At 46.1% G+C, this 14,297-nt stretch overlaps 1 protein-coding gene across 1 annotated transcript in view; it reads right to left on the reverse strand.

The window, feature by feature from the left end:
* LOC311145329 (myelin transcription factor 1-like protein) overlaps positions 1–14,297 on the reverse strand; it is a gene marked incomplete at both ends in the record, with an annotated part of 111,476 nt that overhangs the window by 39,129 nt on the left and 58,050 nt on the right. The window contains 3 exons of the mRNA XM_084181560.1: positions 2,235–2,328; positions 2,560–3,711; positions 11,154–11,578. Coding sequence (XP_084037686.1) covers positions 2,235–2,328; positions 2,560–3,711; positions 11,154–11,578 — 1,671 coding nt within the window. The remainder of the gene's footprint in view (positions 1–2,234; positions 2,329–2,559; positions 3,712–11,153; positions 11,579–14,297) is intronic.

Raw genomic sequence — 14,297 nt, forward strand, 5'->3', positions numbered from 1 at the left:
AGAGGAGAGAGAAGAGAGAGAGAGAGAGAGAGAGAGAGAGAGAGAGAGGGGGAAAGGAAAAGAAAAGGGAAAGAAAGGGAGAGCGAGAGAGAGAGAGAGAAGGCAGAGAGAGAGAGGGAGAGAGGCAGAGAGAGAGGCAGAGAGAGAGGGAGAGAGAGGCAGAGAGAGAGAAGGCAGAGAGAGAGGGAGAGAGAGGCAGAGAGAGAGAGAGGCAGAGAGAGAATAGTACAGGGAGAGAGAGAGAGAGAGAGAGAGAGAGAGGGGGGGGGGAAGGAAAAGAAAGGGAGAGAGAGAGAGAGAGAGAGAGAGAGAGGGAAGAGAGAGGGAAATAAAGGGAAAGAGAGAGAGAGAGAGAGAGAGAGAGAGAGAGAGAGAGAGAGAGAGAGAGAGAGAGAGAGAGAGAGAGAGAGAGAGAGAGAGAGAGAGAGAGAGAGAGAGAGAGAGAGAGAGAGAACGGGAGAGAGAGAGAGAGAGAGAGAGAGAGAGAGAGAGAGAGAGAGGAGAGAGGGAGTACATATACACCTTCTTATACATAGTGAGTCACCAGATGAGATCCCTGTTACTCCATAGATCAGAACACGCCCCTCATTACCTCCTTGTACGTTTACGCCTTCCTCTTCCTCTGACAGTATCATATTAGGACACATGGGGTTGGTACACTGTGTCTGTGTTGTGTCTGACTCTCCCCTTTTACCTGGCATGACTCCAAATCACATAGGCCCATTTTCATACTGAGAAAGAACTGTAAAATCACAGTACATAATGGCATGGTAAATGTTTTTCTCTGTATCACTGATGCAGTCTGACAATTTTTTTTACAGTTTCCAATAAGAGGAACACACGCACACAGACACACACCACGGGCCTCTGGCTGTCTGCCTCACGGTGGACAGTGGAGAGTGGAGGACAGGAGGGAGGCAGCCAAGTGGAATGCATATTAGAAAGCAGAGGATATTGATTGTGGCTGGAGACAGGCCATGCTCTGCATAGAAAATGGCCCCAATTACCATACCATCTCTGGATAATGAATGTGCAGTCGGTGGGCCTGTTGTTCATTATCACTCATTTGGACACTGTTCAATTTCCATTTCCCCGCCTGTTTTTTTTTCCCTGGCTGGCCGGCCGGGCTCTCCCCTCATAGCCACCACCTCCGCTTCACTTTTAAATCACAGACAGGTACCCTGGTCAACGAGGTGTCTGCCGCTATCTCTCCAGGTAGAAGATGTTATCGTGATGCACATACTCCTGTTATTCCAACATTAGCCAGATACAGGGGCCATGCCGTGCATGTGAAATTAGCATTTGTGTGGCATTTGTCTTTCAAATGTGGAGTTTGTCTCTAACTTCCCTCGTTATCTCAGCCTGGAGGCAGCATTGCATTATTGGAAACCAAGAGTGTTCTCAGGGCAGGCCTGGTTGTAGCTAGATATGTTCGAGTCCAGTCAGGAAGAATTTTAGCATTTTAGCTAACCCTAACCCTAACCCTTTTCCTAACCTTAACCTAATTATCCTAACCTGCCACGTTAATTCTCTTAACCTGCTGCGTAAATTCTCCTAACCTGCTACGAAAAGTAACTTTTGCTAGTCAAAACCGGCAGACCTGCTCTGAGAACAGTCTTGGTTTCCACTAATGTGATACAGCATAGTGGAGGGTGAGGATTCGGTCCTTGATATGAGTGTTCCATCTCTGTAGGATGGGAGACAGAATACAGTAAGAATAATCACTCTTCAAATATTCTTGGAGAAGCAACCATTGTAAATGTCACTTTGTAATCTTGAAGTCAGAACTAAGTGTGCATAATATACCTACTTATGTGTCTGGGCAGATAATCCATTAAGATACAGATATTCAAAACACTGGGTCTGAAATCAACCACCCTAGAACAGCATGTCTGAATATACAGTATGGAAGGGAACCTGCACCACTAAACACCCAATAAAATCCCAACTACAACACAAAGAAAAAGCCACATTCTACTAATTATTTGGCTCTGGGACGCAGGACGCAGGACATAATACAACTTTACCCTAAAACCTAAATTCCACAGTTTCTATTGTATGCAGTACCCAGTTCCCTTTCAGAGGAAGCTCCAGCAGGCTTCTATTTTGTAGATTCCAGAGTCCCTCTCTAAATAAGCAGCTTTAGCCGTGGCTGCATGGCAGGCAGGGAGGGATGCGATTTGCAGTCCTAACGGGCCATGCAGATTGCCATTACTTATGCCTGACAAGCCAACCCTCTCATGTTGCCATGCTGGCCTATTTTAACAACATAAGCTGCTGCGGACGCTGCAGAGATGCTAGTCTCCAAATTGGCTGCAAAAGCCTGTCCTGGGGTCACAGTGAGGTTTCCCAGTGAGCACATCAGCCTGCCATCCCTATGAAGGGATATGGAGAGCAGAGCCAGGGACTGACTGGGGTTTACCTGACAATCATACATGAACTGTTCATTCACCTCAGCAAGGTGAGAGAGGTAGGCGAATGTCTAGTGTTGTGGCAGCATACATAACACACTGTGCATCCTCTTTATAAGTCAAAATCCTTCTAGCCAGGTTTACTTACCTTTATGGTAGTAGGGCTTCTTCATCCCATCATGGAGGCGGGCCTTGCGCTCCTCTCCGTAGCCGTGCCGTGATTGGTGCTCCCCATGATGGTCTCCATGGTGATGATGATACCTCACCCTGTCCCTCCGCGCCGCCTCGGCAGCCATCTTGTCCCTCATGGCCTTGGCCCTCTCAGACTCCAGCGCGATAGCCTTCTCCAGCAGAGACAGGTTCCCCTTGGTCATGTCGAACACCTCCTCCGAGCGATCTGACGTCACTGACTGCGTGTCCTCGTCCCGGTCGTGGATGTGGTTGTGGTAGCGGTCATCCTGAGCGCAGCTGGAGAAAGCCTTGGAGCGCGGGCTCAACTGCTCCTCCAGCTTCATCAGGTTGACCATGTCGGAGTAGTTCCTCTCCAGGGTGCGCCTATCCTCCTGGCTCTGCTGGGGGTCCCCGTACCCAGGTTGGTGGGAGAGGGAGTGGGGGTGGGGATGGGGGTGCTGCCCCTGGGTGTCCCCCCCACCAGGGTGGCTCTGCTGGGGGAGGCCTGTGCCCAAGCGGTCGGCCGGCTGCGTCTCACTCAGTTTGCGGGCCAGGTCGAAGCACTGGTTCCTCAGACACTCCAGGCTGCTTAGACACACCTCCTCATCACTCTCCTCCAGTCCGTTAGAGGGTTTACCCTGACCGTTACCACCTCCACCTCCTCCATTACGGCTCCCTTCCCTGTTCTCCCCCGTCCCTTCCTCATAGTCTCCTTCATCCAGGTTGTCAGAGAGCACGGCCCCATGACCCTGGGCCAGCAGCTTCAGAGAGTCCACAGTCTCCCTCACTACATCACTGTCCACATCCAGAGTCAACTCACCCTTCCTTTGACCTCCCTCCCCACCCTCCATCTCTTCTTCTTCCTCATCCTCCTCTTCTTCTTCCTCCTCCTCCTCCTCTTCTTCTTCCTCCTCCTCTTCTTCCTCGGCGCTGTTGGAGGAGTTGCTGTTCATCTCAGACTCTGTCATGGCGCGGTAGGCGGCGTCCTCTGCGATCTTTCCCAGGTTGAGCAGAGACTTGGCCACCAGCTCATCATAGTTCTCATATTCATCGTTGTTGTTGTCGTCCTTCTCCCCCGTCGGACCGGATTTGGGATGGCCGCCACTGCCGACACTCAGCTGATCGTCCTCTGTACGTGGAAAAATAGAAGAATAAGTGGATTGTAATCACATTTCACTCATTCTATTTAACGGGTAAATCAGATTTCTGGGCTTGGTCCATTTAAATTGGATAAGGAACTCTTTGCGTTTCTCAATAATGTACTTTCAGGGTCTTAACAGCAGCCTGTAAAGGGTATTGTGAATCAGCACAGGAAGTGGGATAAAGTGGTTTGGAAATTTCCATAGAGATGTTTTGGATGTACATTCAGTACACTGCATCCTAGTAATCTGGATCCTTTCGGTCACAACAACAAGAACACTGTGGCTGCCAGTTGATGGCTAAGTAACTGGCATAAAGCAACACACTTTTCATTTGACCACATTTTGTAGGGGAGCAAAATACCTTCAAACTGGAATCCTCATGCTTTATGCTATACATTGATTGTCTCATGTAATGTGCCATTACAAATCCCTACATTCTCCTCATTCCAGAATGTCCATTTTTGGCCAATCAACAGGATATTTAGAATGCTGGCCATTGGCTAATTGATTCTGCCAGACAGGCTGCTAAAGGTAGCTGAGCCTCTATTGTCATTAATGTGAAGCAGCAACTCTCTGGACCACTTCTCACATTCCCTCCCGCCAAGAGCGCATCGCATCGCTCACACCCGACCCACCACACTTTTGCCACTTACATTCATGCAGAGAATAAACCCTGAGGCCAACAAATAAATAATACATGTGACTTTGATTTCTGGAGGGAGTGAGAAAATCACCTGACAAAACAGTAGTGAGGTGTAATCTTCCTTGGTGAAGTATTAATAAATCGCCAGGTTCAAAGCCACATCGGCTGTCCCAATACACTTGTGTGTGTGAACGGGAACATTTCAATAAGATAGATATTAAAATGGGGAAACATGAAGCATGAAAGACTTACATGCACAAACAAACACATATAAGCATACTTGAGATACTTCACATACGTGTTCACAAATAAGTCCATGCACACCCAGACAACACACGACATACACTTACACACACACACACACACACACACACACACACACACACACACACACACACACACACACACACACACACACACACACACACACACACACCAACTCCCCAATCTACTGAGAGCAACACAACATGTAGGGTGTTGGGGTGAGGGCTCTGGGCTCTGGGCCACGGAGAGAGAACAGTCACGACTGACCAGGCACAACTTTTGACAGGGGAACGCTTTCTTACAGTACCATACCCTTACCCTGGCTGCCAGAGGTTACATTTCTGATGTTTTGAAACATGGCTCAGGAAAGCAATTTGAAGAGCAATCAAGGTACACGAAAGGGGATAGGAAAGCAAAACAGATTGAAAGGGGAACTGAGCGATTGCACTGCTCTGTACAAAGCTTTAGCAATGCAGCAGCAGCGTGCAATAGTGTGCAAATATCCATTGAGAAACACAGAGCCGCCATAACAATGCCACCTCTATTACAGTGAGCAGATTGGAATCTGCCTGCTGCCACTTATGTCTTCGAGAGTATGGTGGAAATGATAGTAGACTAACGCATGTGGAGAGACTTATCTACATTTCTGGGAAGGAGAAAAAAGGAGACGAAAAAAGGTGTGATGTCATCCTCCTACCTAAAGATGGCACTGTGGTTGAGAACGATGGAGAGAATCCCAAATATTCACTAAGTTTAATTAGGCCAGAGCAGAAAGCTAGAACTCCCAGTGGAATTGATTGAATTGTGCTCTTTGGGCCAAGAATGGAACAAAGACTATCTCCTTGACTGTGGTCTCTGTAATTAATGTCAGTCTAGGGAGATTCTCACATGGCCAACAGAGAGACAGAGAGAGACAGATGAGGGAGGCTGATACACACTAACACTACTAGAAGGAAGCTAGCACAACGTACTGTACCAAAGAGGGTTAACACAGCCCCCCTCTATCTATCTCTCTCTCTCTCTCAGAGCTCCTGTCTTAATTGGACGTGAAGGTTCTGTCAGGAAGGATTTGAGGTGCGGGAGTGAGAGGCAGAATGAGTTGGTGAGAAACCTGTCAAATGTTTGGGCACGTCAGGGGCAGAGACCACACATGGAGAAGAACTTGTCACGTCCCAGACTGTCTCCAAACCAGACACAGGCTACTGTGTCTTCTCTCTATAGAGAGATCTGTGCTCAATTGGTTTGTTGCAGGTCATTTTGAACAGAAGGTTTAATATCTCCCGAGTGGCGTAGCGGTCTAAGGCACTGCATCTCAGTGCTTGAGGCGTCACTACAGACCGCCTTGTTCGATTCCAGGCTGTATCACAACCGGCCGTGATTGGGAGTCCCATAGGGTGACGCACAATTGGCACAGCGTCGTCCGGGTTTGGCCGGTGTAGGCCGTCATTGTAAATAAGAATTTGCCTTGCCTAGTTAAATAAAGGTAAAATAAAAAATTAAATAAAATAAAAAATCTAGCATAACTTATCTATGCCATTAAGCGAAGGCTGCTTTTGACTTTTCTCACACAAATACATGCACTCTCTGACACCTATACTGTAGTTATATGGATGCTGTAATTTCAAGAATGATAGATAAGCATTTAGCTTCTTTCACCGCATCATTTTGAGTCCTGATTCACTATTTCAGGGCATTTAGGTGTTTTGGAGATAGACAGACAGAGGGTTCACATCCAGCAAGTGCCAAACTGTCATTTTAACAGGATCTGTGTCTGAGAGACAACACCAGCACTGCTTAACCTGCGACTGAGATAACCCTGAAGGTAATGTCAAATCGCCCAAACACACCTCAAATTAGAGAGCTCAGTCTCCTGAAAAAATAGCCTTTGCTGCCAAACCATCTCTCTATTCTTAGTGACCGGGTTTGATCTAGCACAAAAAATTATGTTTCAGGTAGCTACAGTCGTCTTATAGGTTGGAGGAAAAGCAAATGCTCAAACAAATAAATAAATAAACCAGTCAAACAGATGAAACAAACAAAGATCAAAGGAATATGAGCAGCATAATATATTCTATGTTCTAGGACATGCAGGCTTGGGATTTCATTTGGATGTTGTTATGTAGAATTATATCACATCTCAATTCCCAGTACACTGGCAAAAGTATAATTGCATGCCTTTATTGCTTACTATACTGCACATATATACAGTGCCTTCAGAAAGTATTCAGAACCATTTACATTTTCCACATTTTGTTACGTTACTGCCTTAATCTAAAATTGATTTTTTTTTTTTACTCCTCAGCAAACCCCATAATGACAAAGTGAAAACAGGTTTTTTGAGTTTTTTGCAAATGTATTAAAAATCAAAAACAGAAATACCTTATTTACCTAAGAATTCAGACCCTTTGCTATGAGACTCAAATTGCGCTCAGGTGCATCCTGTTTCCATTGATCATCCTTGAGATGTTTCTACAACTTGATTGGAGTCCAACTGTGGTAAAATCAATTGATTGGACATGATTTGGAAAAGCACACACCTGTCTATATAAGGTCCCAAAGTTGACAGTGCATGTCAGAGCAAAAACCAAGCCATGAGGTCGAAGGAATTATCTGTAGAGCTCCGAGACAGGATTGTGTCGAGGCACAGACCTGGGGAAGGGTACCAAAACCTTTCTGCAGTATTGAAGGTCCCCAAGAACACAGTGGCCTCCATCATTCTTAAATGGAAGATGTTTGGAACTACCAAGACTCTTCCTAGAGCTGGCCACCCGGCAAAACTGAGCAATCGGGGGAGAAGGGCCTTGGTCAGGGAGGTGACCAAGAACACGATGGTCACTCTGACAGAGCTCTAGAGTTCCTCTGTGGAGATGGGAGAACCTTCCAGAAGAACAACCATCTCTGCAGCACTCCACCAATCAAGCCTTTATGGTAGAGCGGTCAGATGGAAGCCACTCCTCAGTAAAAGGCACGACAGCCAGCTTGGAGTTTGCCAAAAGGCACCTAAAGATTCACAGACCATGAGAAACAAGATTATCTGGTATGATGAAACCAAGATTAAACTCTTTGGCCTGAATGCCAAGCATCACGTCTGGAGGAAACCTGGCACCATCCCTATGGGGAAGCATGGTGGTGGCAGCATCATGCTGTGAAGATGTTTTTCAGCGGCAGGGACTGGGAGACTAGTCAGGATTGAGGGAAAGATGAACAGAGCAAAGTACAGAGAGATCCTTGTTCGAAAACCTGCTCCAGAGTGCTCAGGAACTCAGACTGGGGCGAAGGTTCATCTTCCAACAGGACAATGATCCTAAGCACACAGCCAAGACAACGCAGGAGTGGCTTTGGGACAAGTCTCTGAATGTCCTTGAGTGGCCCAGCCAGAGCCCGAACATCTCTGGAGAGACCTGAAAATAGCTGTCCAGCAACGCTCCCCTTCCAACCTGACAGAGCTTGAGAGCATCTGCAGAGAAGAATGGGAGAAACTCCCCAAATACAGGTGTGCAAATCTTGTAGCATCATACTCAAGAAGATTCAAGTCTGTAATCGCTGTTAAAGGTGCTTCAACAAAGTACTGAGTAAAGGGTCTGAATACTTATGTGATATAAAAAATATAAAAAATAAACGTTTTTACTTTGTCATTATGGGTTATTGTGTGTAGATTGATGAGGGTAAAAAAAACTATTTAATGAATTTTAGAATAAGGCTGTAAATTTGAAAAAAGTCAAGGGGTCTGAATACTTTCCGAAGGCACTATATATACACACTACGGTTCAAAAGTTGGGGGTCACTTAGAAATGTCCTTGTTTTCGAAAGAAAAGCAATTTTTTGGTCCATAAAAATAACATCAAATTAATCAGAAATACAGTGTAGACATAGTTAATGTTGTAAATGGCGATTGTAGCTGGAAACTGCTGATTTTTTATGGAATATCTACATAGGCGTACAGAGGCCCATTATCAGCAACCATCAGTCCTGTGTTCCAATGGCACGTTGTGTTTGCTAATCCCAGTGTATCATTTTAAAAGGCTAATTGATCATTTGAAAACTATTTTGCAATTATGTTAGCACAGCTGAAAACTGTGTGCTGATTAAAGAAGCAATAAAACTGGCCTTCTTGAGACTAGTTGAGTATCTGGAGAATCAGCAATTGTGGGTTCGATTACAGGCTCAAAATGGCCAGAAACAAATAACTTTCTTCTGAAACTCGTCAGTCTATTCTTGTTCTGAATGAAGGCTATTCCATGCGAGAAACTGCCAAGAAACTGAAGATCTCCTACAACGCTATGTACTACTCCCTTCACAGAACAGTGCAAACTGTCTCTAACCAGAATAGAAAGAGGAGTGGGATGCCCCGGTGCACAACTGAGCAAGAGGACAAATACATTAGAGTGTCTAGTTTGAGAAACAGGTGCCTGACAGGTCCTCAACTGGCAGCTTCATTAAATAGTAACCACAAAACACCAGTCTCAACGTCAACAGTGAAGAGGCAACTCCGGGATGCTGACCTTCTAGGCAGAGTTGCAAAGAAAAAGCCATATCTCAGACTGCCCATCTTAATCTTTTATTTTTATTGGCCAGTCTGAGATATGGCTTTTTCTTTGCAACTCTGCCTATAAGGTCTGCATCCCGGAGTCGCCTCTTCACTGTTGACGTTGAGTCATTTCTAAGTGACCCCAAACTTTTGAACGGGTGTGTAGTTGGCCACCAGGTTTGCACACATCTCAGGAGGGATTTTGTTCCACTCCTCTTTGCAGATCATCTCCTAGTCATTAAGGTTTCGAGGCTGACGTTTGGCAACTCGAACCTTCAGCTCCCTCCACAGATTTTCTATAGATTAAGGTCTGGAGACTGGCTAGGCCACTCCAGGACCTTAATGTGCTTCTTCTTGAGCCACTCCTTTGTTGCCTTGGCCGTGTGTTTTGGGTCATTGTCATGCTGGAATACCCATCCACGACCCATTTTCAATGCCCTGGCTGAGGGAAGGAGGTTCTCACCCAAGATTTGACGGTACATGGCCCCGTCCATCGTCCCTTTGATGCGGTGAAGTTGTCCTGTCCCCTTAGCAGAAAAACACCCCCAAAGCATAATGTTTCCACCTCCATGTTTGACGGTGGGGATGGTGTTCTTGGGGTCATAGGCAGCATTCCTCCTCCTCCAAACATGGCGAGTTGAGTTGATGCCAAAGAGCTCGATTTTGGTCTCATCTGACCACAACACTTTCACCCAGTTCTCCTCTGAATCAGATGTTCATTGGCAAACTTCAGACAGCCCTGTATATGTGCTTTCTTGAGCAGGGGGACCTTGCGGGCGCTGCAGGATTTCAGTCCTTCATGGCGTAGTGTGTTACCAATTGTTTTTTTGGTGACTATGGTCCCAGCTGCCTTGAGATCATTGACAATATCCTCCCGTGTAGTTCTGGGCTGATTCCTCACTGTTCTCATGATCATTGCAGCTCCACGAGGTGAGATCTTGCATGGAGCCCCAGGCCGACGGAGATTGACAGTTATTTTGTGTTTCTTCCATTTGCGAATAATCACACCAACTGTTGTCACCTTCTCACCAAGTGTCACGGTTTCGGCCGAGGCTGCTCCTCCTCCTGGTTCGGGCAGGCTTCGGCGTTCGCCGTCCCCGGAATACTAGCTGCCACCGTTGTATGTTTCGTGTGTTGATTGCTTTGGTCTGTCTAGTACACCTGTGTCTGTTTGTGTCCTAATTACGTGTCCTATAAGTTCCCTGTTTTGTGTTAGTGATATTGTGTGTTGTTGTCCGCGTGTCGTTTGAGCTGCGTGTTTGCGCTCTACATGTTTTGTTTTACGCATGTTGCGTACTGTTATTGCCTCTGTGTGTTTCGAGGTCGTGTATTGATTATTGTTCACTTTACTATAGTAAAGTTTGTTGGACTAAACCTCTGTGTCCTGCGCCTGACTCCTCTTCACATCCACATCGGTGCCAAACTGACACCAAGCTGCTTGGCAATGGTTTATAGCCCATTCCAGCCTTGTGTAGGTCTACAATCTTGTCCCTGACATCCTTTGGGAGCTCTTTGGTCTTGGCCATGGTGGAGAGTTTGGAATCTGATTGATTGATTTCTTCTGTAGACAGGTGTCTTTTATACAGGTAACAAACTGAGATTAGGAGCACTCCCTTTAAGAATGTGCTCCTAATCTCAGCTCGTTACCTGTATAAAAGACACCTGGGAGCCAGAAATCTTTCTGATTGAGAGGGGGTCAAATACTTATTTCCCTCATTAAAATGCAAATCAATTTATAACATTTTTGACATGCATTTTTCTGGATTTTTTTGTTGTTATTCTGTCTCTCACTGTTCAAATAAACCTTCCATTAAAATTATAGACTGATCATGTCTTTGTCAGTGGGCAAACGTACAAAATCAGCAGGGGATCAAATACTTTTTTCCCTCACTGTATATTCTAGGCTAACCATTCCGCAACGCAAATATTTACATTATTTTGAATAAAATGTCCTAATATCTTTCAGTGTAACAGAGGAGTAAATAAAGTCTCACCTTGGCCTTGACTCTGCTCATCATACTCCTCCTCATACTCCTCCTCCTCTTCATCATCTTCCTCCTCTTCTACTCCCTCCTCCTCCTCCTCTTGTTCCACCTCTACCTCCTCCCCCTCTCCCTCCCCTTTCTCCACCTCTCCTTCTTCCTGCTCCATCTGTTCCTCATTGTCATCTGAGTATCCCTTCTCCTCTTCCTCCTCCTCTACCTCCTCCTCTTCTTCATCTCCCCCATCCTCTACTCCCTCCTCCACCTCCTCCTCTCTGTCATCCATCTCTTCTGTTCCATCCGTCTCGTAGCTCTCCTCCATAGTAGAGTTGTCCATGTGGGTTACGAGGGGTGTCCCCTTGGGGGCTGGCTCCAGGGGTTCCAGGGGCTGTCTGTCCAGTGTCTTCCTCTTCTTGGCCAGAGGGCAGCCGTACACACTGCAGGGGACAGATAACACCAGAAACATTAATTTTTAGCCAGCAGACCCCAAACCCCAGCCACCTCTCCAGGCTTAGTGGCTGACTGGCTAAGCTAATACAATACACTGGCTCTGGTCTCTAAATGTGTCACTGGGCCAGCACACTACCCAGCAGGCTATTCACTGATTAAAACACATTTGGAGAGAATGCTACAAAACACAATAAAACACAACTGCAGCACAATGGTGCAAGGTGTTCCATGTTCTCTCGCTTTCTCGCTGCAGAACAGCTCTAGGACAGACCCAATGCTCTGCTGAAGGTTTTGTTTGTGGCACTATAGAGAAAGTGAAATCAAAGTTTAGTTAATGGAACTCTAATCGTGCCCATAATCATTCACTATTGTGTAATTACATTCTAATTGCCATCCTTTACTGGGTTAACAATTATAGGAGGCAGGATGAGGATTTCTGAGATAAATAAAAACAAAGATATTAAAACAAATAGATAATTACATTCCTGGGTTACCCTCTGAAAACTAATTGTTTATTGAGCTGGCATCGTCTGACTCTGTTGTAGCAACTGCAGCAAAACATGCAGCTGTATACGTTGTTGTAGGATGGTCATTGGGAAAACAGCATAATCAGAGGGATAATTAATTAAATATTGCAGAGCACCCTGCGTTTACTGTATTCTCCTGGTCCCCTTGGCAGCAGGGGACACATTTTAATCTGATAATCTGATAATCTGTGTATTCACCCAGACTATTGATCACAGGAATCCATTTCCCTTATCAAACCATGGGGAGTCTGGGGGCGATACAGGTCTGTGTGTGTGTGTTCAAGTGCATGTGTGTATGTGTGCGTGGATGTGCGCATGTGGCACCCAGTCCCTCTATCAAACAAACCACACGGACAGAGTCCCAATGAGACCAGTGCGACAACGTGTTTTGGGTGCCAAGCAGAGCAGTGTTCCATGCTGGTCGGTAACAGTCAGACATGTTTCAGGTATGCTTAGTCAGAGGCTACTGAGCTGTGAAATGTTCCTGATTACCCTTCACACCAGCCTAGAGTGTTTATCCCTCCTCACTCAGCCCAGAATAGGCCCTAATGTGAACAAATAGACAGGATTAGGTTGAAGGAGCGGAGGAGTGAAATTATATCAGCAGTTATTATAGTCGGTGGAGGCGTTCTGTCTTGGATGTCTCCGAGCGGATGTGGCACCTCTCGGAAGCCTCCTCCACTCAAGGTTAGGGGGGTGCTGCTAATACATGAGCCTCATTTCTTAAACTGGTGGAGAACTGGGTATTTTGGCTCACTGCAGCATGCTAACTGTGGACCTTTTACCACTGTTTATTTGTCTCAGAATTACAAAGGCACACGACTTATGGTCTCTCTCTCTCTCTCTCTCTCTCTCTCTCTCTCTCTCTCTCTCTCTCTCTCTCTCTCTCTCTCTCTCTCTCTCTCTCTCTCTCTCTCTCACACACACACACACACACACACACACACGCTGTTCCACACAGACCAAAAGGACCGGGTGTCAATCATTCAGTCAGCGTCGGGCTCAACTGGCAGACAGCCTCAATCTCAGCAGGCCCAGAGATGACTTAATAGCCTGACCCCTGCACCCACACCCAGGGCCTCATTTCATTAATCTAAGCCCACAAGGAAACTAATTCCCTGCCTGACAGCCCTGCAGGCTCCTGCAGGCCCTGCTCCTCTCCCCAAGGTGGGGGTAGAGGTCTGGAGGGGGTGAAGGGGTGGTCGCTGGGTACTGTGATCAATAGTGCTTGTGACCAAACATCTCAAAAGCACATTAAAATGCCACTCATCCTGGCCCATTCCAGAGCCCCTCCAAATAAATCAAGGGCTGGTCCCAGCAGGATACGTGCTGCCAAGCAGCCAGCCTGGCGGGGAGGATAGGTGAGTGGGAGGGAGGGAGGGAGTCTAGCTGTTGAAATTCAATCTTCCCTCTGCTCGTCTTCCATTGCATACCACTCTGTCTGTCAGACTGGATGGCTTTTAGCGATGAGGCAGTCCTTGCAATGCATTACCCAGATGGAGGGGCTGTATGACTGTGCTTAATGTGCTACGGTCACTCCATGACAGGTATTCATGCATTTTCACCTGAATCACTTTACAATACACAATCTCAGTGATACTGCTAATTGTATTGAAAAACTCAGCAAATGGAGTGAGGTTTAAAATCACTAAATATTGTTTTTATCTGGCCAATAAAAAGGGGTCAGTTACACCAGTTAGTATTTCCATTGTTACATAATGTTCCATTGTACTACTACAGCAAATATATGTTTCAGTTGGTCCTAAAATCCTCCCATACTGAAAGACAATATTTACCACAAACAATTTTATGCATGATCTCTGTCACGATCGTTTACAGACTGGACGGACCAAGGCTCAGCGTGATAAGCATACATGTTTATTAAACGAATAAACACACGACAAAAACAACAAACGAAATGTGAAGTCCAAGGTAGCACACAAACATACCATAACACGGAACAAGATCCCACAACCCACTAGTGCCAACAGGCTACCTAAGTATGGTCCCCAATCAGAGACAACGAGCTACAGCTGCCTCTGATTGGGAACCACCCTGGCCAACATAGATCTAAACGATCTAGAAACTAAACATAGAAAACACAACATAGAAACTACACACCCTGGCTCAACATTTAAGAGTCCCCAGAGCCAGGGCGTGACAATCTCCAAATACCTTT

Source organism: Coregonus lavaretus, assembly GCF_964263955.1.
Source record: "Coregonus lavaretus genome assembly, chromosome: 18".
NCBI classification, from domain to species: Eukaryota; Metazoa; Chordata; class Actinopteri; order Salmoniformes; family Salmonidae; genus Coregonus; species Coregonus lavaretus.